This window comes from Aulonocara sp. 'chitande type north' Nkhata Bay, linkage group LG1 (assembly GCF_057382095.1).
Source record: "Aulonocara sp. 'chitande type north' Nkhata Bay isolate Kocher_YH1m ecotype deep benthic linkage group LG1, A_spYH_male_GT1.1, whole genome shotgun sequence".
Classification (NCBI taxonomy): Eukaryota; Metazoa; Chordata; class Actinopteri; order Cichliformes; family Cichlidae; genus Aulonocara; species Aulonocara sp. 'chitande type north' Nkhata Bay.
Genome location: NC_141344.1, coordinates 31,286,388 through 31,313,282, shown reverse-complemented (window position 1 = coordinate 31,313,282; position 26,895 = coordinate 31,286,388). Strand labels below are relative to the sequence as shown.

General features: G+C 40.9%; 1 protein-coding gene across 4 annotated transcripts in view; it reads right to left on the bottom strand.

Annotated features, from left to right (window-relative positions):
- tspan4a (tetraspanin 4a) overlaps nucleotides 1–26,895 on the bottom strand; it is a 188,745-nt gene that overhangs the window by 41,453 nt on the left and 120,397 nt on the right. For all 4 annotated transcript variants that reach the window (XM_086293607.1, XM_086293616.1, XM_086293588.1 and 1 more), the window contains 2 exons: nucleotides 21,651–21,842; nucleotides 6,945–7,019 (listed from right to left, as the gene is read on the bottom strand). In XM_086293607.1, coding sequence (XP_086149733.1) covers nucleotides 6,945–7,019; nucleotides 21,651–21,842 — 267 coding nt within the window. The remainder of the gene's footprint in view (nucleotides 1–6,944; nucleotides 7,020–21,650; nucleotides 21,843–26,895) is intronic.

The following is a 26,895-nucleotide window of genomic DNA, read 5'->3' as shown; positions in this document are numbered from 1 at the left end:
GCTTGCAGGTATGGTTTAAATTATGTGTGCTGAACTCACCGCTGGGACATATTGGAAATTGTGTTTGATAAGGGCCCCTTGTTTTGTTGATTTTTTGATACTGGGCTTGTGAATGACAAATAGAGAAAGACTGATTCTGGGGTCTTGAAGCTGCTGCTATAAATGATAAAAGGTTTGAAATGAAATTCTTTCAACTTGCCAAACGGATCCTGGAATTTCCACTTCCCCTTCAGCTCTCCATGCATGAATGTTATTGGTTGAACTGGCTTTCTCCTGATATTTCCTTGTTTAGGATACTTTGGAGAAGCAATACACTGTCCACACACCAGACGTCATTTAAATATGTGATTAACACTAAGCGCTTATTTTCTTGGCATATTATTGTGCTAACAAGCACTGGATTAACTGACTACACTTAAGAGGTGTGAGAGGCTCATTAGCCTTTATACTTAATTTAATGCAGAGACCTTTGTTGTTATGAGATTAGATTTTCTCTGCAGCTCAACTAATAATACAGCTACTGTGACGTATGATATTATTGGTAGCAGTATGCATCACATTGTACTTCTAATAGTGCTGCCAGTCTCCTGATCCCTAAACAAAATAGTGCAAGTGATCTGCTGTTTCTGTTGCTTTGTTGGTGCTTGTCCGATGGGGTAATTTTCCCGCGAGGTGATAAAAATGCCAAGAGGACAAGGCAGTAAACCCACATGGAGATAGTATAAAGCACCATACATCAATTTTCAGTACCACCACCCCACCCCGAGTCAGACTTATTTTTATTCCCTTTGACATTCTGAGCCACGCTGGGTCCACTGAAGTTAACCTCACAGGACCTTTTCATCATCCTTAGTAGCCAACAAAGTGAAACAAACGATGACCATTTCAGGTGCATGCAAGATGTGTGGGCTGTTGCAAGTAGCTTGCAGCTACATCACAGAGCTTTTTATCAGTGCTAAAGCAGGTGTAATAAAGCAGACCACTAAGCGTGACCATCCCTGAAGACGGGGATGGAGTTCATCAAAATGCACCTACTGCTGCACTCGGTTTAAGTTATGGTAACTGGAGGGCTTTGCATACGGGAGGAAAGACATTGTCTTGTACTCCCAGCAGCTTCCAGGATGTTATTATAGTGATGGAGGAGGTGTTTGTACGTCTGTACTCAATAACATTTCTGTTTGACATCATAACACAGTAAATTCTCCCCAAATAATAAACACCCCACAGTGTTTCTTTTGGGTGGAAAAAAATCTATATTATAACAAGACATTTCAGACTTTTACACTATGTTCTCCTACAACTAAAAAAAACCTACTACTTGTTTAGGTACAGCTAACTAAAACGAGCAATGACCCTCTTGCACTGTGACAACGGCTCGGCAGCCCTTAATTGGATAAGTGGATGGATGGATGTCAAATATCTTGAAACTGCTTAAAGCTGTCATGTTCCCCGTGGATTCCCCATCCTTTGTTGTTGTTTCTAGTGTTATCTTATTCCCATTTCCTTGCTCGCTTGTCTCTGTCGTCATGATTAATGTTTGTCTTCACATTTCAGTGTCTTCATGTTTCTGTTACTTATTTTTCTTCTGGTCACATCATGGTTTTTTTTGATAAATTTTGGTTTTACTTCCCATTTTTGTTCCTTTCCCTCCACTGTGACTGTGACTTTCATCTGCAGCCGTCTGTAACTCCTTTGCACCTGTACATATCTAATTACCATCTGCTTGTGCTCTGTGTGTTGTCCTTGTACTTTATTTTTTTCCTTTTCTTATTGGACTTTGATTCTTCATTTGATGGCCAATAGCAGCTCATTTTATCAGCTGTGCCTAATCTGGATTCTGTGTTTGGTCTTTCTAGACGCAGCACGTAACAAGAGTGTTTTTTATGATTTAATGTTCAGTCAACAATGAGACTCAAGCTTGTTATAAGTAAAATCAGTAAGTATGCTACCCTGTAGGAAAGTGCATTATGCTCTGAGCACCAAACATGCATCTATCATTTGCTTTATGCAGGTTTTTTACCAACAGCAGCAGTGAAGCAAATTGTGCATTAACTAACAGGTTTGTTTCCAAGTTAGAAGACATTTTTCAATCTGGAAACTGGAGCTGAACTTCCACCTGGAGCCATTTCAGGTTTGTTTTGACCATCTATGCTTGATTAAGAGTTAAAGTAATGGTTTGTGTCAAAACAGGCCCTTTTATAAAATGTCTAAAAGCTCGATTTTCTAGATTACCACAGAGCTGAGTTCCATCCAGTATTAAAGTGACATCACACGGATGAAAGAATAACTAGATCATAAAAACAGCTTACACAAAAATGACTTATGCGGTCGTTTCCTGAGGGGGACTTTGTAATATTCAAATTTTTTTGTAATCATATTTTCCATTAGGGTACAGTTTCTACTATATAAAGATACAATAATACTTTTAGGTGTCCTGCGTCTGGCTGTTTAAAAAGCGAGAGAGTTCACCCTGTTAATGGCCACCCATTCTTTACTGTGAATGATTTCCCACAGTGCCCAAGCTCTGCAGAATCCCTAACATTTTTTTAAAACTTTGTTCTGTCGTTAATCGCCTCCTGGGTAGACAAAACTGAATTATTTAGAGGTTGAATAATGGGGTACACTCAACATTAAGGAACACAGATACTAAGGTGAGGCATGACACAAGACAACATTCATTAAAGGCTAAACAGAGTACCGCTGATTGGATGAAAGCCCAGAGGAACCTGCAAGTCCACAAGTATTCAGAGAATTAGAGTACCAGAGACAAACTGTGATGGAAATATGACACATTAAGCAATTCTATGATCGTGCCAGAATTATAGCAGCGAAGACATAAAAGCCAGAACAAAGTAGACGCAGGTCCAAGGTCTACGGCTGGAAACATCATCCGAATAAAAACACAAGGAAATATCAAAGTAGGTTGTTGTTTACCAAAATCTACAAAGAAATTACTACCAGGGTTGTCCTTGGCCTAAGTCTTTGGTGGTAGCGGTCTCTGTCCCAGCAGATGAATAATGTAATGGAAGCAGTTGTGAAATTTCCAGTAATTAATTACAAGGCTCTACAGTTTGCGTCCACTTCACTTGCCTGCTTCTCTTGATGATTAAATGATTAAGATAGGATAAGATAAGATAAGATAAGATAAGATAACCTTTATTAGTCCCACACGTGGGAAATTAATGATTTCAATCGATGAAATCAAAGGCATAAAAGAAAAATACGAGCATAATTTTCTCATGAAAATGGTCCAACTTCAGCTTGCTTGAGGCGTTTTCTTAATTTTACATTACAATGAAAAAATGCTTTTATTTCTTTTGTTTAGGAACTGCTTATAAGACGAACAGTCTCTGTGGCTTTCAATTATTGCTACGAGTAATGATAATTTATTGATTAAAAAAAAGCTGAATGAAATCAAGATTTTTATCTCCAGTAATGAAATAAAAATACTTTGTTGCATGTTACACAAAATATTTAAAGGGGGAACCATTAAATTATACAAAAGCAAATTGTTTTTATTGTTCACTGCAGTTTAATTTGCCCACTCATTTCTGTTCAATTTCTAATTGTAATTTTAGTTGTGATGACCAACATAAAGGAACTGCGATAAAAAGCGCTATATTTTAAAATATTTATCCATTGATTGCATTGACCCAGACTTACTCTGCAGTGTAATTCGCTGAGTAATCTCACTAATCTCATCAAGTCTGATTAAAACCCACTGTCAACATGACGTCTGTTATTCTCAGTTTGATGGATGTTTGTGGACAGGACGCAGAGAGTGTCGGTGCTTTCATCTGTGTCTTTACCGTTAAACAAGGCATAAATCAAGCTCTTTTACTGATTGTTAAAATTTCATACCTATTTCAAAAGCCAGCCCTCAAGCCCATAATTAAAACTAGTATGTGAGGAATTTAACATATCCGTTCAATGCATTAATAAAACCTCAGCTGAAAATGTGAAGGGATTACAAATTCATACTAGAAAGCGAAAATTTCTGAAGAAATTTTAAGTGTGCCTATGCCGCCGCTAATCAGTATAGTTTGCCATTCAAACGGCTACAGAGAGAAAAACTCAGCAGAGCAGCCATTCTCCACCATGAACTATGGTAAAACCAAACACCGCTCGCGCCTCACAGATGACAGCTTACGGTTTTGTGTAAAGATGAGGTGACTTCGTACAGCCCCAATTTGTAGACGCTGTGCGCAGAGGTTCATAAGCAGACCCGACAATGTTTGCATGAACACACTTTGAAGCATTACGTTATGGACCACTTTTCACACATAGTTGCTGTACCCACACAGCCGGCTGTAGCTTTTCATCTCACAGCCCGACACATACACAAAAAAAAAAAAAAAAAAAAAAAAAAAAAAAAAAAAAAAGCAGAGAGAGCACAGACTTTACACCTGAGAGGCGTGATTGCAGATGCCGCTGAGGTGGGTCCACCTCCCCTGCAGCGGCACTGCAGACCACGCCCTGCCACACACATCAAACACGTAAAATAAATATTTATGCACTTTTCATTCACTTTTTGTTTTTTGTTATTTTTACACAGTGTTCTGAATGATTAACAATGGTCTACAGCCAATCTTGTGTATTATTATACAAACTTTGGTTGTAAGATTCAGATAACTATTTAATAAAAGCTAAATATTTTATATGAGAGTAAGAAAGAAAAGTATATCTTTGTCTCATACTCTCATCAGACAATACATGAACCTCTCAATAAACAAAATATATGCTCGGCTTAAATGACAAACCGCTATTTTACACAGTGGAACACTTATTTTTAAACAAAACCAATGCAGTTCGCCACTGACAGTGCTTACCTTTGCACATCACAGTAAACACTGAACCAAGATGGCGTGGGCGCCATCTTGGTTCAGTCAGCCCGACCTGGGTGTCAGCCAAGCCGCGCTAGCCAGCTAGCCGCCATGCGGCGGTGAAACGAGAGCGTGAGCCGGCCTGGGTGTCAGCCAGCCCAGCCTGGGTGTCAGTCAGCCCGGCCTAGGTGTCAGCCAAGCCGCCCTAGCCAGCTAGCTGCCATGCGGCGCTAGCAGTAACATCGTGAGAGATATGGGACTTCTTGATAAAATATGGGACTTCTTGATAAAACGAGCAGATATTTGAAGTTTACACCCCTACATTCTCGCCTGAAAATAGGGGAGGCTGTCATAAAGTTCAAAATCAGTAACTTAGCGCGCACAGCTGTATAGAAACTCCGTCGTAGCACGCAGTACAGTTATTGTAACTGTCAGCACAACGAAAATAAACTACACCTAAACTCGGTTTATATCTGACCCAAATAGAGTGCAGTTAATAACGTCTTACCTGAAATTCAGTTCACCAGCCGCCTGCTTCTCCTGCATTGGGTTTCCCTTATCCACGATTGAGCTCCGCGTTAGCCACCACCGGTCGATCGGTGTTTCTTTCCCCGCATACGAGGGGAAGAGACATATACCGGTGGCTAACGCGGAGCTAGCTAGCCACCGGTATATGAACAACTCAGTTATTTTTTCCACATCGACCAGCATCATCGGCCCATATAAACGAAAAATAAGTCCAGCTAAGACAAAGACTGTTTGCGGAGCGATCGGGGGTGAAAGGAGTTAGAGACGCCTCACTGAAAGCCAAGCCTGGGTGCTTTTGAGCGAAGCGGCGCTAGCTAGCCGAGCTAGCTAGCCGGCTGGCCAAACTAGCTAGCCGGCTAGCAGCAACATCGTGAGAAATCTGTTGCTAATATGGGATGTTTTGACAAAACGAGCAGATATTTGACGTTTACACACCTACATTCTCACCTGAAAACCGGTCGATCGGCGGCCGCCTCACATGTTTCTTTCCCCACATATGAGGGGAAAGAGACACATACCGGTGGCTAGCTAGCTCCGCGTTAGCCACCACCAAACAACTCAGTTAGTTTTTCCTCATCGACCAGCATCATCGGCCCATATAAACGAAAAATAAGTCCAGTGTGAAACAGTCGCTTGGCGAGCGATCGGGTGGTTTAGCGAGTGTCAGCCTCTTAAGTTTAAGACAAGCCCGGCTGCTTTTTAAGCGACGCGGCGCTAGCTACCCAGCTAGCGTCAGTACACAGGAACTACTTCCGGTAGTTATACAAAATAAAAGCGTCCACAGGGACACAGCGGCCGCCTCGCATTACTCCCGACATACCACTAGAGTGAGCCAGCACACCACAAATGAAGTTTTCTTGTTCTCCATTCATTTCAATGGGAAAAAACTTGCATTAAAATATTCATATTTAAAAAACTATAGAAGTAATAAACACCAAAAGTCATAGCAACTCATTCCAGCTCCAGCCGCACACAATGATATATCATATGTGAACCTTGTCTCAAAACTGTGGGGCGAGTTAAGGTCCAAAATTTCAGGCGGAAAAAGAATAATAATAATAATAATAATAATAAATCCGAGCAATAGTAATAAGTGTGCCTTCGCATAGGCACACTTAATAATAATAATAATAAATCCGAGCAATAGTAATAAGTGTGCCTTCGCATAGGCACACTTAATTAGCAGAGGGATGGCTCATCACCTTATTTACTCTTGTCTGACTTGTTTATTTACAACGAAATTCCTCCAAAATAGATGAGCAGAGATGAAATATGATTTATTAACAAGGAAAGGAAACTGTGACACAGACATCTCTCCAAAGGCGCGTGTGCACCAGCCCGAGCCCCATTGAGCCATTGTTTATGCAAAATGTCAGCTGACATACGCAGCACTGCTTGTATGAACTTCAAAACAACCTTGCTACTGAGCTGCATCATTTTGGATGCCAGCCCCACTTTGAAACATCGACAATCTCTCTGACATATGAAGGGCATGCAATGTATTGGAGAGTTTCTTCTACAGTCATTAATATCTTGCACAGGTGAGGAAAACCCATAAAGTATAACACGATGAGAGTAATAGTGGCAACTTACCTCATCCTGGTAGATGAAGAAAAGCATGATAGACAGAATTTCCAGGAAGAAGATGAGCAGGAGCAGGATAAAGAACTGTGGAGACACAAAGTGGAGAGTGAAGACAAATGAGTCATTGAACTCATCATTTATCAGTACAGTACAGAAGGACAACAAAGGAGGATAATAGGAGTCTTTATGTGGAGACTAAATGAATTGGACAATAAAAAGAAAAGAAAACCAGCGTGTTTGAGAGAAAAGTAAGGAAAGCAAGAAATGAGCAGAGACTGTCAAGGAAAGAAGAGTCAGCCAAATAGGAGCGATTGAAGCCTTTATGTTTCTAACTGACAGGTCAAGAGTACAGAGAGAGGCAGAACGAGAAGGAGATGGGCTATCAGTAGCACAGCTTGGGAGAGGTGATATACAGTTTTCTTCTACTTTTAAATTTGTTAGAGGAGCCCCATTTTATTCCTCACCAGTCCCTGCCATCCTCTCCTCTCTATAGAGGCCAGGCGTAGCTGCTTGATGGGCGATACATCTTCTTCCTGCGGGTCCATTTGAGTGCTTAAAACAGTTACGAGCTCATCCATCACCTACTCTGCTAGGACATGGCTCTGTCTCTCACACATGGAAGTGAGTGTCTGAAACGCTGAGGAGTGAAACATTTTGAGAGGCAACTGTACAATGATCCTGAAGGTCATAAAACTATCTCAATGAAACGGCACCACGATTATCGGCTGATCTCTGGGGACAAATACATGTACACACGTCAGCGTTATGCAGCAATTGAAGATTGAGACTGGTCGAGCTATTCTAGCTGGCAGGCTGGCTTAAAGGTTGCAGGCAGTCAGCTTCCCTGCCCACCCTTTTAAAAAGCTGACATACACTATATCGCGAAAAGTATCCACTCACCCATTCAAATCACTGAATTCAGGTGTTGCGATCACAGCTGTGGCCATAGATGTATAAAAATCGAGCACCTAGGCATGCAGACTGCTTCTGCATTTATGAAAGAATGGGTTGCTCTCGGGAGCTCAGTGAATTCTAGCGTGGCACCGTGAGTGATGAATCATGCTACTCTGTCTGAAAATCCGAAAGATGAGTCTGGGTTTGGCAGCTGCCAGAAGAACCGTACTTGTCTGAGTGCATCGTGCCAAGAGGAGTTTGGTGGAAGGGGGGATTATGGTGTTGGGCTGTTTTTCAGGAGCTGAGCTCGGCTCCTTAGTTCCAGTGAAAAGAGCTCTTAAAGCTTCAGCATATTAAGACATTTTAGACAATTTCATGCTCAAAACTTTGTGGGAACAGTTTTGGGATGGCCTCTGAGAGAGCATCAGTGCACAAAGCAAGGTCTATAAAGACACGGATGAGTGAGTTTGGTGTAGAAGAACTTCACTGGCCTGCACAGAGTCCTGACCTCAATCCTTTGGGATGAATTAGAGCAGAGATTGAGCGCCAGGCCTTCTCAGTATCTGACCTAACAAATGCGCATCTGTAAGAAAATTCCCATAGACTCCTGAACCTTGTGGAAAGCCTTCCCAGACAAGTTGAAGCTATTATAGCTGCAAAGAGTGGGCTGGCATCATCTTAAACCCTATGGATTGAGAATGGGATGCACGTCAAGCTCATATGTGTGCGATGACAGACGAGTTAATACTTTTGGAAATAGAGTGTATCACAACCACCTCTAAAGGAACTCGTTTTAAGGAGAGGCTGAGCGTGCGACTGCTGTGGTGACCTCAACTGCAACAATTTTAGAGCCTTATTTATGGGACAATTTAATGTTAATGGATATTTTTCCCTCATTCTTAAATCAAATTCACATTTTCTTGGAACTTTGTTTACATAAAGTCACTTTCTTGTTACTTTGCGACCTGAAATCTAAGCCTCATATTTGTCTGCGTATATTTGTTGACACCCTTAAACGAGCTGAATGAGCTGTCAGCTTTCGTGTTGGTGATGCTCTCAGATGTGCCGTCAACTATATCTTGTTTTGATATTGAAGAAAGTGTAAAAATAATTTTCATGCAGGGTTTGGAGTTAAAGAGATTCTTTTATGGGTATCTGTTTGCTTTATTTGATTCATGTAAGAGAGCTGACTGAGCCATGAGGGACAGAAATGAGCTTTTGAGTAAATTGTGACAAGCAGCAAGCAGAATTTGTTCTTTTCCTTTTCTTAAATAGGACACTTGAGAGGTTCGGGAAACAAGTTAAGAGCCGGCATTTGGACTGTTAGTGCTGCTTCGTACCAACCCTTAGGTAAGCATTTTAACAATATCATTATGCACTGAACTGAGCATGGGAGCATACTAACCTTAGCATGTAGCTCAAAGCACTGCAGCGCAGCATTACTTTACACTCTTGTCTGGGTTTTTTCAGCTCAGACAGAAACACTGAAAGAGCATCACAGGGGGTTAAAACACAGTACAAGTAAAGTTTTCATGGCTCCTGTGTCCTCTGTGTATTCCAGGTGTTTTCTTGACAGTGGATGTGAGTGTTGCTAGTTCACAGGACTGGCATCAAGTGGGCCCCTAAGGTCTTTTGGCAGCACCTGCATGAATGAATCACTAAGCGTGGAAGGGATGAAAGTCTCAGTGGCAACCCTGGAAGGTGATAGACCGACTAGGTATCAAACTGATGGCAGCATACAACCCACGGTGCGTTTGACTCACTTGTGCTCTTCTTCAAGAGGCGCTCTCAAATAACCATCTGAAATCAATTTCTATTGTTCTGTCAGCCTTCATTGTCTGAGCGATAAAGACCTGCCTTGTGTGAAATTCCAGTAAACACTAATGTTTTTTAGTAGCTAAAGAAGTAAAATAACATTCTCTGATGTGGATTCAAGAAATTCAATATTTTGGGATAATATGATTTTTTTTCTCTCATGAACAGTTTTGCAAAAAAATATATATTAAAAAATATCAACAGACAGTTTACGTGTATAATTAACATACACTAATAAATAAAGCAAACACACTCCAGCAAAACTATAAAAATAGCAAGGATCAAGTCTGATTTTCTGCTATTTTGACTTTTGCGATAGAAATTCAAATTTACATTCGGTGCAATGGTCAAACTTTCAGCGCAGACTGATTTTGCCGCAGGCATTCTTCCCACTGTTATAACTGCATTTACCATTTCTTTTCCACAAGAAGCCAGACGGAGTCCAAATATGAACAGAAAACATTTGTTTATCCCAATAGCAACAGAATTCAGTCATTTTTAGACTTGTACAGAGACACATATACACGCTAACTGGTGTTAAGTAGCATCCATCCATCTTCTTTCGCTTATCCGGGGCCAAGTCGCGGGGGCAACAGCCTAAGCAGAGAAGCCCAGACCTCCCTCTCCCCAGTCACCTCCTCCAGCTTGTCTGGGGGAACACCAAGGCGTTCCCAGGCCAGCTGAGAGATATAATCTCTCCAGCGTGTCCTGGGTCTGCCCTGGTGGGACATGCCCGTAAGGCATCCTTGTAAGGGTAAGTTAAGGTAAGGTTTATTTATGGTTTGGGCATCCTTGTCAGATGCCCAAACCATCCTTGACTGGCTCCTTTCGATCTAGAGGAGCAGCAGCTCTAGTCTGAGCCTCTCCCGCATGGCTAAACTTCTCACCCTATCTGTGGGGGAGAGGCCAGCCACCCTTCGGAGGAAGCTCAATTTTGCAGCATGTATCTTGTTCTTTCAGTCACTACCCACAGCTCGTGACCATAGGTGAGGGTAAATTGAGAGCTTCCCTTTTACACTCAGCTCCCTCTTCACTATGATGGACTGGTACAGCGTCCACATCACTGCAGCTGCAGCACCAATCCGTCTGTCGATCTCCCGCTCCCTTCTCCCATCACTCGTGAACAAGACCCTGAGTTACTTAAACTCCTCTACTTGGGGCAGGAACTCATCCCCGACCCGGAGTGGGCACTCCACCCTTATCCAGCTGAGAACCATGGCCTCAGATTTGGAGGTGCTGATTCTCATTCCCACCGCTTCACACTCGGCTGCGAACCGTTCCAGTGCAAGCTGGAATGCTAGGTAGCATATGAGGAAAATTCTTCATTCACCAGGTTACTTGGTCTGTAATGTACACACACACAGCAAGGTATCTTATTTGTTAAATAATTGTATTAGTGCTCCTAGTGGCAACACCCCCAAATTATAAACCCATAATGCAATTCAATTGAGGGAGTTGTAAAAAAAAGAAATTATACCAGTTTTTTTTATTTCTGCTGTATTACTGAATATTAAATGGAGGAGGTGTAGAAACTGACTTGCCAATCCCAAGGGGGCCACTGGAAGAACTGCAGTTTTCTGCACTTCTGCTCCAGCTTGATTATTTATTCCTGGAGGTCACAACTTGTTTACAGCTCCTGCTGCTGCTGCTGGAGCCGCTTTTCAGTTTTTACAAGTTTTTTAACATTTTTCTATTTATTTTTTGAAAGTCCTGCATCACAACCCCGATTTGGGAACACTGCATGTTTTAGTGAAGAAAAACGCAAAAATGCTATTTATATCCTCTCTTCAGTCTTTCGGTGGTTCTCCGTGTTTTGGGGTGTGTCTCGCAGTCTGTGAAATTACAAGCAAGCAAGCGGACATCGTTTAGAAGGAGAAACCGGCACTCGCCAGCGCTCGCAAAACAAACAGACTCATCCCCTGTGGCTCTCTGCATATTTCTCCATCACTCTGCTCTTAATAGGAAGTTTTTAACTTCTCCTTTAGACCACAGGCAAAAACCACACTCAGTGGAATCGTTCCACCGCAGAATACTGCTTTCTGCTTTTCTAATATAATACAAGAAAGCTATTAAATAAGCTTGAGGAATTTCAAGCTGCTGCTTTCAGTGGGTTACTATTATCAAAGGGCTGAAGAAATTAACTGTAAGTGATGAAAATCCATTTGTGAACTGCATAGAAATACTAATAATAATAAAAGCAATAACAGCGTGCCAGTTACGTCGAGTGCAGAAGTATCAAGCAGTTGCTATCTTGATGACATACAATTCATTTAATAGGACAGAGGCAACCTCCCAGTACTTAACTTTCATAGCAAAATGTATTTTTCTGTGTAAAAGTGTTGTTTTAATTCAGACGTAAAATAGGAACTTTTTTTCTTTCCAATTTGCTCTGCAAAGATGTTGTCTAAGAACACTCAAATGTTACATGCAGCAGGCAGTGGAGATACATTTTTAGATCATCATGCTTTAATTGTGCCGTAGTAGCTTGAGCTCAGACTTGTAATGATGTATGTGCAAATGACGTGTAAGCAACACATCACCACCAAACCTTAAAACTGAAGTGGGGTTGTTTTGTTCTGTCTGTGCACTCGCAGCAATAAATTATTAGAAACAAAGACTTGGATCCCATTACCGAAGCAGACTCAATATGTTTCCCCTGAAATGTCATTATTCAAACTGAAATAGGTTATTCTGTTTACAGCAGTGGCTTCCAGCCGCATAAGTACAGAAAAAAAAAAGATTTATAGAAGATCAAAGTAAAAGAAAGCAAAATGAGGCTTTTATGGAGTGAAAACATTACAGCTTACAAATTTGTCGTCAAACGAGGCTGATTTTTAAATAGTTACTCTGATTCTTTGCTTAAGTAAATAAGTCAGTGCATTAGTAGCACTGTAGCCAGTTGAAGAGGATCTACTGTTAACACACACAGAGACATGAAATCTTATAAGCAGCCCTGTGCATTCGCTGCTTTTGTAAGGGGTCACAAAGTGGGATGTCATATAAAATTTACCCTTAGGAGTTACAACAATGGAGCTTAAACGGAGGAGGAGTAAGACATTTATAATCGATAAGCACAAGTACCTCTATAAGCAAGATAAAAGTCAAATGGCTTTATTCCAGTTGTGGCAGGCTGGTGTCCTGCAGGTTTTGCTTCCATTACAGTTTTTCGTTCCATGCGAGCTAATGAGCCACAGCTGGCTTGTATCTCGCTGATGCCTTCAGGGAGCAGCAAAAAACTGCAGGACACCAACTCTGGATAACAAGAATAGATGTCTTTTTTTTTTTTAAGAAAAAAAGTGTTGTATTTAAGTAGAGTATTTCAAAGCACGTGTTGTAATTACTCACTTGAGATCTGGGATTTATTTTTCTCTTCATTTAGCTCTAATATAGCTGAAGAACAGTAGCTTTTATTGGTCTATAAAGACTAAAACTGAATCGAACACATTATGAAAATTTATGTAATGGACTCCAGAGGGTTCCTTGCATATATGCTCGTGTTATTTACATCATGACTTGTTTGGGCAGCACTGCTGATATGGCTCTGCAGCACTGAGTGGCGCCTTAGGATGAGCTGTTCTCAAAGTCTAGGCACGGCGATCAATGCATGCTGTGATTTCCTTGCAGTATGAAAGCGTCAGTAGCTCTTTGTGTCTTGACAGACCAGCAAGACTGGTGAAGCAGTCACGTCAGCCACACAGTCCATGAGAGCCTCCAAAATCAATATCTGAGCCCTTTAGGCCTTTAGCGTACATGGAGGGAAGCGTTTGAGGTGATAGCCTTGTTGTTTTCATGCGGTGGGTCTAAAATTTTTACAGTTTCTATCCCTCAGACCCATGTGAGGCTGTTCAGTGCAAACAGCCTGCGTCCACTTTCATGCAGTGATCTCACCTTTCTTGATTATCTGTCGGAAGAACCGCCACATTTCTTTAGTGCCCTTTGATTCAAAATATATTGACTTTAGAAACTGACTGGTTTGAAACATGGCTTTAATTACCCATTTCCTTGTTGAAAATGGAAGCGTCCCCAAATGGCTCATATTTTCAAATTAAATGGACAGGGTATTGGATTTGTGTGCAAATCTGTTTTAATGACCAGAGTTCACATGAAACTCCAGCTAAAAACACCTTTGTCATTAATAAGTACATTTGTCTATCTGTAACATGTTTTTGTGACTTAGACGCAACAATTACACAGAAAAATTAATCATAAATTACTGATCATCTTAATTCCTGTTTGTGATTGGTGCAAGGAAATGTGATATTCCTATTTCCACAAAAGACATGTTTATTCCTGGTATCACTTATAAATGTCAGTGTTATAAAACATATTTTATTTGCTCATAAGCTGGAGGGCAATGCTCCATTTTTGCATGCACTACGTCAGTAGAGTCAGAGGAACATGAACAACAATCTGACTTGTAAGTGTTCAAACTTTGTCCAACGCTTCCCTCTGCGTATGCTAAGTACTAATCTTGTACAGCAATCTCACTTGATAAACAAGTTTAATTACCTTGTTTTGCTATATTACTTAGCAGCTCTTCACCAAATCAAAACAGCTTACAGTAGGGCGAATGGATTGTGTTTACTTCTCTAAAGTAGTTTTATTTCATGTAACAGCAAGTGGTGGCGCAGACACCACAGACAGTAAGTTAACACAATGGTGGGTCATGCAGGGAGATTTCTTGTTATTTCACAACAACCTCCAATCCAACAGCTCCATTTTTTGAATGGCCGCTTGTGGCTGGTTCAAATAGTGAATGAAGATGTTTATAGCCTGGTAGAAATAGACTTTATAGCTACACTGACCGGCCACTTTACTAGTGATACCTTGCTAGTATCCGGTTGGACCCGCTTTGGCTCTCAGAACCTTTTTAATTCTTTGTGACAAATTCAACAAGGTGCTGAAAACCTTTCTCTGAGATAGTGGGCCATATTGAGTTGATAGCATCACACAGTTACTCCAGATGTTTGGGCTGCATGTCCATGATAGAGATCTATTATTCCACCACAACCCAAAGGTGTTCTGCTGGACTGAGTTCTGGTGACTGTGGAGGCCATCTGAGTACAGTGAACTCATTGACATGTTCAAGAAACCTGTTTGAGATGATTGGAGCTTTGTGACATGGCACATTATCCGGCTGGAAGTGGCCATCAGAAGATGGATACACAATGCACAATTGTTACCAAGGTTCACAAAATGTGCCAAGACGATATCAGTCACACTAGTACACCACCAGCACCAGCCTGAACTGCACCATTCAAATGTTACAGCAGAAATTAAGACTAAACAGACCAGGTGATGTGTTTCCAGTCTTGTACTGTCCAGTTTTGGTGAGTCCATGTGAACTGTACTTTCAGTTTATGTACTTAGCTAACGGGATTGGCACCATCTATTTGAAGGTTCAACATGTTTAGAAGTGCTTTTCTGGGAGTTGTTTTCTACGTCACTGCTGGCTTTCTATCTGCTGAAAGCAGTGTGGCACCACCAACTATGCCATGTTCAAAGTCACCTAAATCACATTTTTGCCCCGTTCTTGTGCTGAATTTGAACTCCAGCAGATCGTCTTGATCACGACTTACTGCCATGTGATTGGCTTGTGATATATTTGCATTAGCAAGCATTTGCACAGAAGTACTTAACGAAGCGCAGCTCACAAAAACTGTACAGGAATATAATAAATCCACAGCAGACCCAACAATTTGTTCATGCTTTTCAGCATACACTTTCTTTATTCACAGTTGTCGTACTTTACACGGTCGACTGCAGCTTTTCAGCTCGCAGCCGAACACACACCAACAACAACAATCAGTCAGGACCCAGCACTGGCTTTAATGCTGGTGCGACGTGATCGCTGATGCCACTCAGGTGTGTCCGCCTCGCTGCAGCCACGCCACAGACCATGCCCCGCCACAAGGAGGTTATTTCCTTAGAGAGTGTCTGCCTGAATTGTACTAAATCTTGAATTCATGCATTATTTCACAAGTGCCTGCTGACAGTCTCCTAGGCCTCATATTAGCTCATTTCGGTCACTGTACCTATTAACTGTGTTTGGTGTAATTATCTAATACATGTAAATAATGATGCTGACACAATATTAAAGAATTCTTGCTCCAGTTTGGATGAATGCAACTCATGTAATCAATAAAATGCGAACGATTGCATTGTGGGATTGCTACCAGAAATCTTTCCACACAGTAGCAAAGAAATGGATCGATATTTACTGTCAGAATACCGATATAGCGGTGGACAGCAAACAGAGTCCACCATCTAGGGAATAAGAACTGATTTTAGACATGAAGCTAAAGTTTTTCTTGACTTGGTGTTGTGACTTTCTGAGGTCTTTCCTGGTTGCTTGGCAACATATCTGTGATGACAGATCTCCAGTAACCTTTTCTTTGTATTGAGAAGGAACCATTACACTAATTACACTGAAGTGACGAGTTTAGTCAGAGTTTGCACATCATCTGCATCTAAACTAGGGTTAGATAGTTCATCAGCTTACTACCCAAACTTTAAACCTAAGCTTTACCTCACTGCGCAAACCTTGATATTTCACAAGTGTTCAAATTCATTCTAAATCTCAAACAGTAACCTCATGCTTTCTGTGTGGGTAAAAATATTTTTTAACAAAATCGTATTAGTATTAGTTTAAAGCTGAATTAAAAAAGATTTAATTAGGAGCATTGCAGACTGTTTTTTCGAGTTTCCTTAATAAATTTACTCTAGTTAATTGAAGTAACTTTATCCAAAGCATTGTTAAACATGGAGGGCACATTAGGAAAAAAATGGTTATGTACTAAAAAAATATCAGGATGTAGTTTTACATTTATATGAAAAACAAAGATATCACTCTTGCCTGAATTAAGGAACAATAAAAGCCTTGTGTTTTTTGGAAATTATAACTGATGTTTGGTGATACAAATTAAAAAATGTTTGCAGAAAGCAATGATGTTTATTCCAGCACAGAGTGCAAAAGTAATTCCTCAAATATCTCACAGCAACACTGCAGTGCTCTGGGTCTCTCATCAGCGATCAATATGCTAATTAGCTCTAAAATTTGAAGCGAGATGAATCTTTTCTAATCTCCGTGAAGAACGTGCTGTTCTGTCACTCATTGATGAAGGCTTATAATTTGCCTAGCCTCGTTTTATTGACACGGAGCAGGGATCGGTCTGGTCACTGTCGGGAAAATGTCATGGATCACGTTAACGATCGACACTAAGACTCATTCCCGCAGAGCTCATAATTGCTTTCTCCTGCTGGGCAATTTTCCTAATGATTAATTCTATTTTTTACCCACATAGAATTATTCTTCCAGATAATTCTGTGAAATGTCTGATGTGTTTGTCTGTTTTGTTTTTCAATATCCTTCAAGCATCTGGGTTGAAGGATACCTGTTCACAGAATCGTAGCTCAAGTTAAAGTTTGTTTATATCATAAACGTGGTTGATATTTGATGATTTCATTGGTATGATAGCACATTTGCATGTAGCTCTCTTCTAAAGCAAAGATAAATCAAGTGTCAGAAGCCCCAATTGTAAACTCACACTTGGTTAAAATGCATCATGGCACTCGGCTTTTAAAAGAATTATGTTTTATATCTGTATAAGTGATGGTAGATTATAATATTGATCAGGCTGAAAGTTTGGTGGAAACACTCCTTAATTGTAGTTAATATTTGGACATCTGAAGTGTGCTTTGAAACTGTTGACATAGCCACAGGGAGTTTTTAGTTTTTATCGATTTGAATGCAGGAGAGTGGGCTAATCTGCCATCTAGTACTAATATAATTTTCTAAAATAACTACTACATGAAAAGCCAATTACAGTTTGAAGCACATGAAACCACTGAAGGAATAAAAATCATTTCAACTTCCAGAAAAAAACATTCCACTTTGGATAGTATCCTGTCACTGAAAAAGTGATAAATGATATTGTTTTCTTGTTTTAATATATGATGCGTAACTCTTTCTGTGATTACAACAGTGCCCCAACAATATCCACAGAGCTTGTTTTATTGGGATTAGCAAGGCTACTAAAAGTATTTCTAGGCATTAAACTGAAAAAGGTTAGTAGGATCCCTGACAATAAGTCTAGGCCCCCATATGGCCCATAAGCTAAAGCTGAGATTTTTCTTTTCCTGCAAGTTCAGGAAAAACCAGGAGCTCCTTATTAACAGTATAAATTTCATTCACGTTATTAAATTGTTTATTACTGTTATATTACGTGGTTCTGTTCATTTTTGCTGAGTTTTAAAAAAAACTTTTCTGTATGTAAACTATCAATGTGTCCACAGACAGAACATTCAACCTGCAGCATGTTAGCAATGTCACAGGGACTCCAGTGACCACAGATACTGAATGTTTGCTCCAAGTGTGTCTCGGCCTGGTGGTCAGATCCCCAGCTGCTGAGGCTGTTGGGACATGGAACGCTATCTTTCTGTTGGGGGATGAGCCTAAGTTGGTGTGTGAGGCTGAGAAATATCAACTAAAGATAGTCGGGCTCACCTCAACACACAGCTTGAGCTCTGCAACTAGGGTCCTGGAAATGGGCCAGACTCTGTTCCACTCTGGAGCCACCCTTAGTGAGAGCCAGCAGACAGGGATGGGTATTCCTTTATTCCCTGTCTCATAACCTGTATCTCAGAAGAGGGTTTTTTTTACCTGCCCTTTGGCTCAGGGGGTGGTTCCTGACATTTATCTGCACTTATTCACCAAATAACTGTTCAGAGCACCCAGCCTTCTTGGAGTTGCTGGGTGGGGTGCTGTAGGATGCCCCACCTCATGACTCCATTGTCCTAATGAGATCATTTAATGCTCACATGGGCAATAAAAGTGAAACCTGGAAAGGCGTGACAGGGAGGAGCAGCCTGCCTGACCCGAAACCGAGTGCTGTTCTGGTATTGGACTTGTGTGCTAATCACAGCTTGTCCATAACAAATACTATGTTTAAGCATAAGGGTGTTCATAAGCGCATGTTACACCAGGACAACCTTGGTCACAGGTCAATGACTGATTTTGTGATTGTATCCTGAAGTCTTTGGCCATATGTCACGGACACTTGGATGAGGAGACGAGCTGAGCTCGACTCATCACTACTTAGATGTGAGTTGAATCAGTTGGCAAGAGCGGATGTTGGGGATGTTGGACAGATATATTTAGGGTGCACAGAGCTGTGGCTGCAAGTAGGTGCCTGTCATGTTGACACTGTGGTCAGCAGCACAGGAGCACCACAGGGAACTGTGCTGTCCCCTCTTCTCTTCACCCTGTACACCTCTGACTTCTGCTACAACTCTGAATTATGCCATATTCAGAAGTTTGCAGATGACACGGCCATCATGGGGTGTATCTGGGATGATCAGGAAGAGGAGTACAGAAGTCTGGTGAGGAACTTTGTCGCATGGAGTCACACAAACCACCTGCAACTCAACACCTCAAAGACTAAGGAACTGGTTGTGGACTTCGGGAGGTCCAGAGAAGGTCCACTGCCGGTTCAGATAGAGGGGGAGGAGGTGGAGGTGGTCAACAAGTACAAGTACCTCGGGCTGTGGGTGGACAATAAACTGGACTGGTCATGCAACACAGAGCACCTGTATAAAAAAGCCCAAAGCCGACTGTACTTCCTCAGGAGGCTGAGGTCTTTTAACATCTGCAGGAAGCTCCTGAGGATGTTTTACCAGTCAGTGGTTGCTGGAGTACTTTTCTATGCTGTGGTGTGCTGGGGGAGCAGCACAGCAAAGAGGGACTCATCCAGGCTGGAGAAACTGATCAGGAAGGCTAGCTCTGTGGTCGGCATGAAGCTGGACACTCTGGTGACAGTGGCAGAGAAAAGGACATTAAAGAAACTGATGGACATTATGAACAATGCTGGGCATCCTCTGCACACGGCCATAAACAACCAGAAGAGTCTGTTCAGTGACAGGTTGCTTCTCCCCAAGACAAGAACTAACAGACTTAAAAACTCCTTTGTCCCACACGCCATCAAACTGTTTAACTCCTCTCTGGAGGGGAGAGGGAGGGGAAACAGGAGGACAAAGGAGGGGGGAACAACTAAGCTGTAGTGCCTCTTCACCTCACTGTACAATACCTTGTGCAATACTTTTTGTAAATAGTCAACAGTGCAATAGACTCAATACTTGAAATGTGCAATTCACTTGTATTTTATTTTTTATTCCTATTTATTCTATTTATCCCCTTTGTATATTTTATTTATATTTGTCTCTGTATTTATATATATATATATATATATATATATATATATATATATATATATATGTGTGTGTGTGTGTGTGTGTGTGTGTGTGTGTGTGTGTATATATATATATATATAACAATTCTGTAACTGTAACTTCGGTCGTTGCTGTGCTTTTTGGAAGTCGAATTTCCCAGAGGAACCCACCCGAGGGATTAATAAAGTTCTATCTTATCTTATCTTATCTTATGTTGCGGTAATCCCCGAACCAAATGGTGAAGCCATAAAGCTGAAGAAGCAGACTTATCGGTGTAGGCTAACTTGTGGGACAGATACTGCCAGACCAAGTGCAATGTGACTCAGGTGGTAGCTGAAGCAAAAACACAGGTCTGGAGGACTTCAATGAGGCAATGAAACAAAGTGATTTTGGTAAATATTCACCCGATTCTGGAGTGGAAAGCTATACTATACTCACACAGTGTACAGTAAAAGTAGAAGGATTGCCACTGACTTCAACTGAGGATATAGCTGAGCAGTGGAAAGAATACTCTAAGGATCTCCTCAATCCTGCTGACACACCTTCTGTAGAGAAGGCAGAGTCTGGGGACAAGAGGATGACTGGCCCCTCACTAGTTGTTACTGATGTAGTTACGTTTGACTTGAGGGCCATCAGAGGCCAGGAGAGAGAAGAGAAAGCTAGCACGGCCAGCGATGAGACAGAGGCTAACTATTATAGCTGTACACTAACATGACTGGGTACTGGATTGACTTTGCTAGCAGTGAGAACTTGCAGACAACAGGAGTGATTGTAGAGCTGATGTGATGCAGCTCCTGCTCCTGTGATTAGACAGTAATCAGGACACAACTAAGAACAAACAAAATGACAAAGACACAACTGCATGAAGTCAGAGTCTGAAATGCAGAAAAACGGAAGAGATTTGAGATTTAAAGCACATGTAACAGAAGCTGTTTAGCTTGCAGAAGGCAGGCAAGAAAATGATTGGGCTAGAGCGACGACGACAAAATTAAGTTTGGCAGGCTGGAAAAACGGAAGTGAAGTAAAGAATACACTAACAGCCTGGACGGGAATGCAGGCAGAGGAGTGAATGCAGATCTTCTTTATTGAACTTCATAAGCTTTTGTGGTCTAAAGACCCAGAAAAACCCTTTATTGTGTAAATCAGTCTATTGTAGCTATGAAGCCTTCCCGTCTGTCAAGCTAATGTTAGCATTAAAACAGCATCACTGTCATCACTATTGTTAACAGTTGTTGTTAGATATTTGCAGAGATATTCCCCTTAAAAACAAGACTTTAAACCCCAAAGCATACTCTGATTGTTGTGCTCCACGTGCTCTTTGCCTACCTCAGATATAAAATGAGTGTGACCAATATAGTTTGCTCACCAAAGCAAAACTAGGCAACAGTGGTTCACAGCACTAAAAGCATTTTTATGAAATGGTTACCTGTCAAATAACCACAACATCATATCAAAGTGTCCCAAAACTGAAAATCATGCTGTCTAAAAATGCAGCATGATTTTTTAGACCTGTTGCTTTATGAAAATCCCTTATTATAGTTGTCATGACAATAATAACCCTAAAGGCCCTCTTGCAATCGGATCAAACAGAAGCACATAAAACTGTACTTATGTTATGCACGGGCGCGCGCACACACACACACACACACACACACACACACTAGACAATTCAAAACAACGTGAGCTATGGTGCTCTGTAAAAGCTGTAATCTGAAAATATGACATCATCGCAACTTTGTGTTTAAAGTCAGCAGGTGAATCCAAAACCATTCTGCTTACTGTCAGCAGCAGAGGACGGCTCTCCTTGACAGCTCCCACACAGCCGAGGCAGCCAATCACCATGATGATCGTCCCCACTGCGATGAGCAGGTTGGCTGCAGACAGGGAGGGAAGGGATGATGACAGGGTGGCGAAGTTCCCTTGGGTCACTGAGAGCCAGACCCCGACGCCCAGGATGCCACATCCTCCCAACTGCAGTGGAAACACAAATAGATGTAAAGCTATCAGTGTGCTGGCAGTACAGGCAAACATGGTAAAGTCTAAAGTATTTACAGATATGTTGTTATTTTCCACTTAGTTTTTTTTCTCAAAAGAATAAATTAAAAACTGGTTGGAGCATGCAGATTAACGAGGGAAAGCCAGATAGCGAGGAAGTGAACAAGTCTGAGGAATGTCTGACAAAATCACCACATACAAGTTAAAGGCTGTGCTGTGATTTCAGCTATGCTCACATGTAAAATGATTAGTCACAGAGAAAATTAGGAGTGACAATACACCTTTTTCATTTTTTTTCCTCACACAGTGAATAGCCTCTGCAAGGGAAAAGCCCACAAACACACAGCACGTGTACATCCAGCTCATCCACAGATGCTTCTCACTGAGCAGGGAAGACAGAGAGAGAGAGACACCCGCAGGGTGACAGCAAGTCCTCACACCAAAGGGGCAGTGCTGGCAGCCATTTAACCAAAAAGTAACTAGATTTGATCTTATGCATTCCTTTTTAGTAATTTAAGGGATATAAAAGTTGTTGCTAAATCTAAAAAACTGGCAAAGGGGAACTTAAGTGTGATGAGGACTTGCTCTGAGTGAGAGACTGAGATCATTTATATTCCCATGCTGAAAAGTTAATTCATGAATGGTCACATTTAGGCACAAATTTATGTTCACCAGGGTATAATTGTACATACAACACAATAGTGTCTATACTAGTTGATAAAAGAGTAGTTCACCATCGTGTGATGGATATTTGTGGCTAGACAGTGGTGTTCTGATTTAAATCTTTGGGGCAGAAAATACTTCCCCTCCTAGTAACATGTCCAAAGTAAACATACAAGGAGACTCTCTGGGCCTGTTCTTCGTACCGCGCTAAGTGAGTTAGCTGGATGAGATTGTTGACGATTTCGCGTGATCCTGGATCGTTCGGTTCCCCGAAGCCCATCCGGGACTTGCTGTCATAGCAACAGAGCCGTAAGCGTAAACCTGCTGGGGAGCAGGTTTACTTTATGTAAACAGGATTAGATCGCGGCCACGCAGGTATGTCCACGTCATTCATACGAAAGCAACAGCGATATTCCACCACTGTTTCACCATAAATAAATAACATCAATGTAACTAAAGATAATGCAGCACTTGATCCTTTTATTGATTTCACACAGATACATACAGGTCATTCCCTAAAAAAGGGAAATGTACTATTAACATTCTATTACATGTATGTGATTATTACAGATGTAATTCATATTTCAGAGTAGTAATTGTAAATTACTTCGTGTAATCAAGATGAGAGACCACGGCTATAAAAGCGAAGGTGGATTTGGGAAGTCTGTCGCAGTCATATCCTGTCCGTTTACGCGAGCAACCCATTGCGGAAGGTGCAAGATTGATAAGGAGAGTCCTCAGAATTCAGCGTATATTGCGGGACAGACAGGATCCTTTAGCTCAGCGCGACAGTGTGCTCATAGAGAGATATCGATTTTCCCGTGAGGGTATTATTCACTTAACCAACTTGTTGACGAGGGGGTGCAGGACCACCACCTGTCTTTTTTTTTGCTCTGCCCTTTTCTTGGTTGCTGTTATGAACAAACAAACAGAGTATTCCAGGGTCTCTTTCCAAGAGACGACAAGCAATATAAGTGATAAATATTACCATTCTGTAGAATATTCTTATATTTCACTTTTACTTGTTCCCATGTTCTAGTGGGTCCTGTTGTGGCTCTAATGTGAAAGGGGATATAATATAACATATTATAATATAATATAATGTAATATAATATTGGATAATATGGTGTGATATGATAAATCTACCCTACTGCCTACTGGTGTTGGCCAGAGGGGCCGTTGGCGCAATATGGCAGCCTGGCTTCTGTCAGTCTGCCCCAGGGCAGCTGTGGCTACAACCGTAGCTGCCTCCACCAGTGTGTGAATGTGAGAGTGAATGAATAGTGGCATTGTAAAGCGCTTTGGGTGCCTTGAAAAGCGCTATATAAATCCACTCCATTATTATTGTTATTATTGAATTACTTACGAGTTTGATTTGTCAGCAACTTTCTGCCAGCCCTCTCTCCTTGCTTTTGCAGCCTTTGCAGTGTTCCCTTGCGTTTTAATTAAACTCTGAAACTCCTGAAATCCCTCACTCAAGAGTTCTTGCTCTGCTGCCGAAAAATACCGAGCGCGCTCCTTCGACATTTTCGCCGACCAATCAAAGGGTTGCCGATCAATGTTTCTACTATCGATGCATAGCCCCTGTTGGGCCACCCAGTGATCTCACATTACTTCATCCAGCTATACGAATCGTCAACAACAGGTGTGTTCGGGGAACCGGAATAGCGAGCTCAGAGTTAGCGCGATGATTTGGTCTTGGATGTTTCATTTAATCTTGGATGTAGTAAGCGACGTACGAAGCACAGGGCCTCTGTTCCTGTTTTTTTTTTTCCGTTGTTGTTGTTTTCTCTGTGGGAGAGAAATGTCAGAGAACTTCTGTTAGCAGAGATATGATGAAATGCACCCAGGTGTACGTGGCGTGGTCAATATCAGAGCGAGACACACTGTGATTGCAACATGTTCTGTTAATCTTTGATATATTTATTGAAAACCTTTTTGGTTTTGTAAGACATCTGGGCCTCAAAGTCTCCTAGCAAAAGTGAACCTGCAGCTCACTGCCGATTTCCATCACATGACCGACTGCAGTCAGTTGGGACGAGCGTTTGAAGAATTCAGTTGCTCTGCTGCAAAATCTTCACTATTTTCAGTCCAAAGCCAACTTGGCTCCTTTGAATTTTTGTCCTTAAGACCCAGAGCATGTTTGCTTCAAAGACACAGAATGATTGTGGGTAAAGAAAGGTTTTTAGATGTGTTTTAAAAATTGGGTAAAGGGAAATAATATACACTCTCTACGGCCTCATGACAGAACTCCCAAAGGCGATAAGACTCACATGGCTAAATACATGATTATTGTTTCTCCCCCCTCCTGTTTTTTCCTATTTCTAGCTATAGCACAAGATCTTATTTAATGAGCTCTTCAGCCAGAAGTAGGGCAAAGTTAAAATTAAAAAAACAGTCAAGTGGAGCTCCAATCACTGAAAGCAGCTTTCTCTTCAACTATCTACCAAGGCTGGGAGGTTTGAGCAGCTCACAGATGAAGGGGCGTTGGGTCACTATTGCTTGCAACAGACCTTTATTACACCCCAGAGTGTGTTCTCTAATCATGATTGGCTGCACGGAGAAGGGCAAAGGAAGAAAAGGAAAAGCTGATAATAGATGGTGGTGGTGAACATTTTAAGGGCAGATACAAAACCCTGCTAGAGGATGTGAATGCACTTTATTTCAGTTCAGAAAAAAAAAGAATACTTTGCCAAATTACTGGTATCTTTTGCGTAAGTGTACTCAAACATGAAAGAACAGGGACAGAAAGAATCTCATGTTTGACAAATGTGCAAATACACTGTGTTGGCACTACAGATGGCAGTTGTTATAGATATGCTGGGTGGTGCTTTCACTTGGTGTAGGCCCTCGCTGCTGTATTGTATCACTTACTGTTCTTCTTAAAACACAGTGTTGTAGCTTTTTAATTCTTGTTCTGTGCTTTGTAAATTTTATGTGTGTTAAAAGCACTACATTAATAAATTGTACTTACTTATTTAATTACCTGGTTACAATGGGGTGAATATGCTTGTTAAATTAATCAAGTCATACTAATTGTAAGAATCCTTGAACCACAGGCCAAAGAGAAGAAGTGGCAGCAATTTTTCACTCCAGTATATTTATTAACCAGAGAACTGGACATTTTTTTTTATTAAATCAGAAGCTTAACTCTTAGCCTTGTACACTGTAATTGAAAAACTTAAAAAATATTATTTTTGTTATCATCCAGCCGGCCTTTACTCAAAAATTCTATTTAATTTCGCAGATTTTTTTTATACTGATTTAGTGCTCAGTTCAGATAAAATAATTATTGTAGGTAATTAATGTAGATGTTGTAAATAACAGCCTCAACACATCATTTAATTTTGTATTAGACTGAAGTGGCTTCTCTCAAAATGTAAATAAGCCTGTCAACTCTTTAATCACACTTTGAATCTTGCCCTGAACTGTGGCATAGAACTTCATTCACCAGTAATTCCTGAAAAACCCTCTTTTGTTTGAGCATTTCTTAATAACAATAAAATTACAATAATGGATTACACTGCAATAAAGAATACATTTCATTACAGAAAATGTCTTTCTGAAAGTGCTAGAACTAAGGTTAACGAAGTGATTCCATTGTTATTTTCTTCAGCGTTGTGTGCCAACACAATGCAGAACAGCTACCAAAACTTTACTCCTACAGAACCTGATTATTTTGATAATAGTGTAACATACGAGAAATCACAGATTCATGACTGTCAAATCTGGACCTTAAAGCAGACGACACATAAATTAGAGAGGAAAGGCCATTGCACTCACTGTGTGTACAAGATTTTTGTTTGGTCTGGAAAATATAGACAATAAGTCCTCTATAAAGGATTGATCAAGGAAAACATGAACAGCCCCAGGTTGCATCACAGATAAAATTGTAACACTGTTAACACTAAAAATACTGTTAATAATGAAGGACTGCAATGCACAAATTGGAGTCTGAAAGATAGCAATTTGTGCATATAAATGGGGAGTCTTCCTCACACACAATTAAAGAGTTCCATGTTGGGACCAATCATTTTTTACATTACACGTTTCCTTAGACAACGTTAACAGAAAACACCGCATACATTTTTTCCTATGTAGATGACGCCCAGCTTTTTTAAATCCATGAAGCCAGATGATACGAATCAGCTAGTTAAACTATGGGCATGTCCTGAAGAAAAAAATGCCTGGATAATCTTTAATCTTTCCTATTTCTAAATCAGCTCCTATTTTGGATTCGAGAGACAGACACTCTTTAATTTTCAGATTAGAATCAAAACTTTACATTTTGATAAAGCTTATAGCTAGGGCTGGATCAGCTCACCCAGAATCCCCCCTTAGTTATGCAGCATTAGGATCAGGCTGT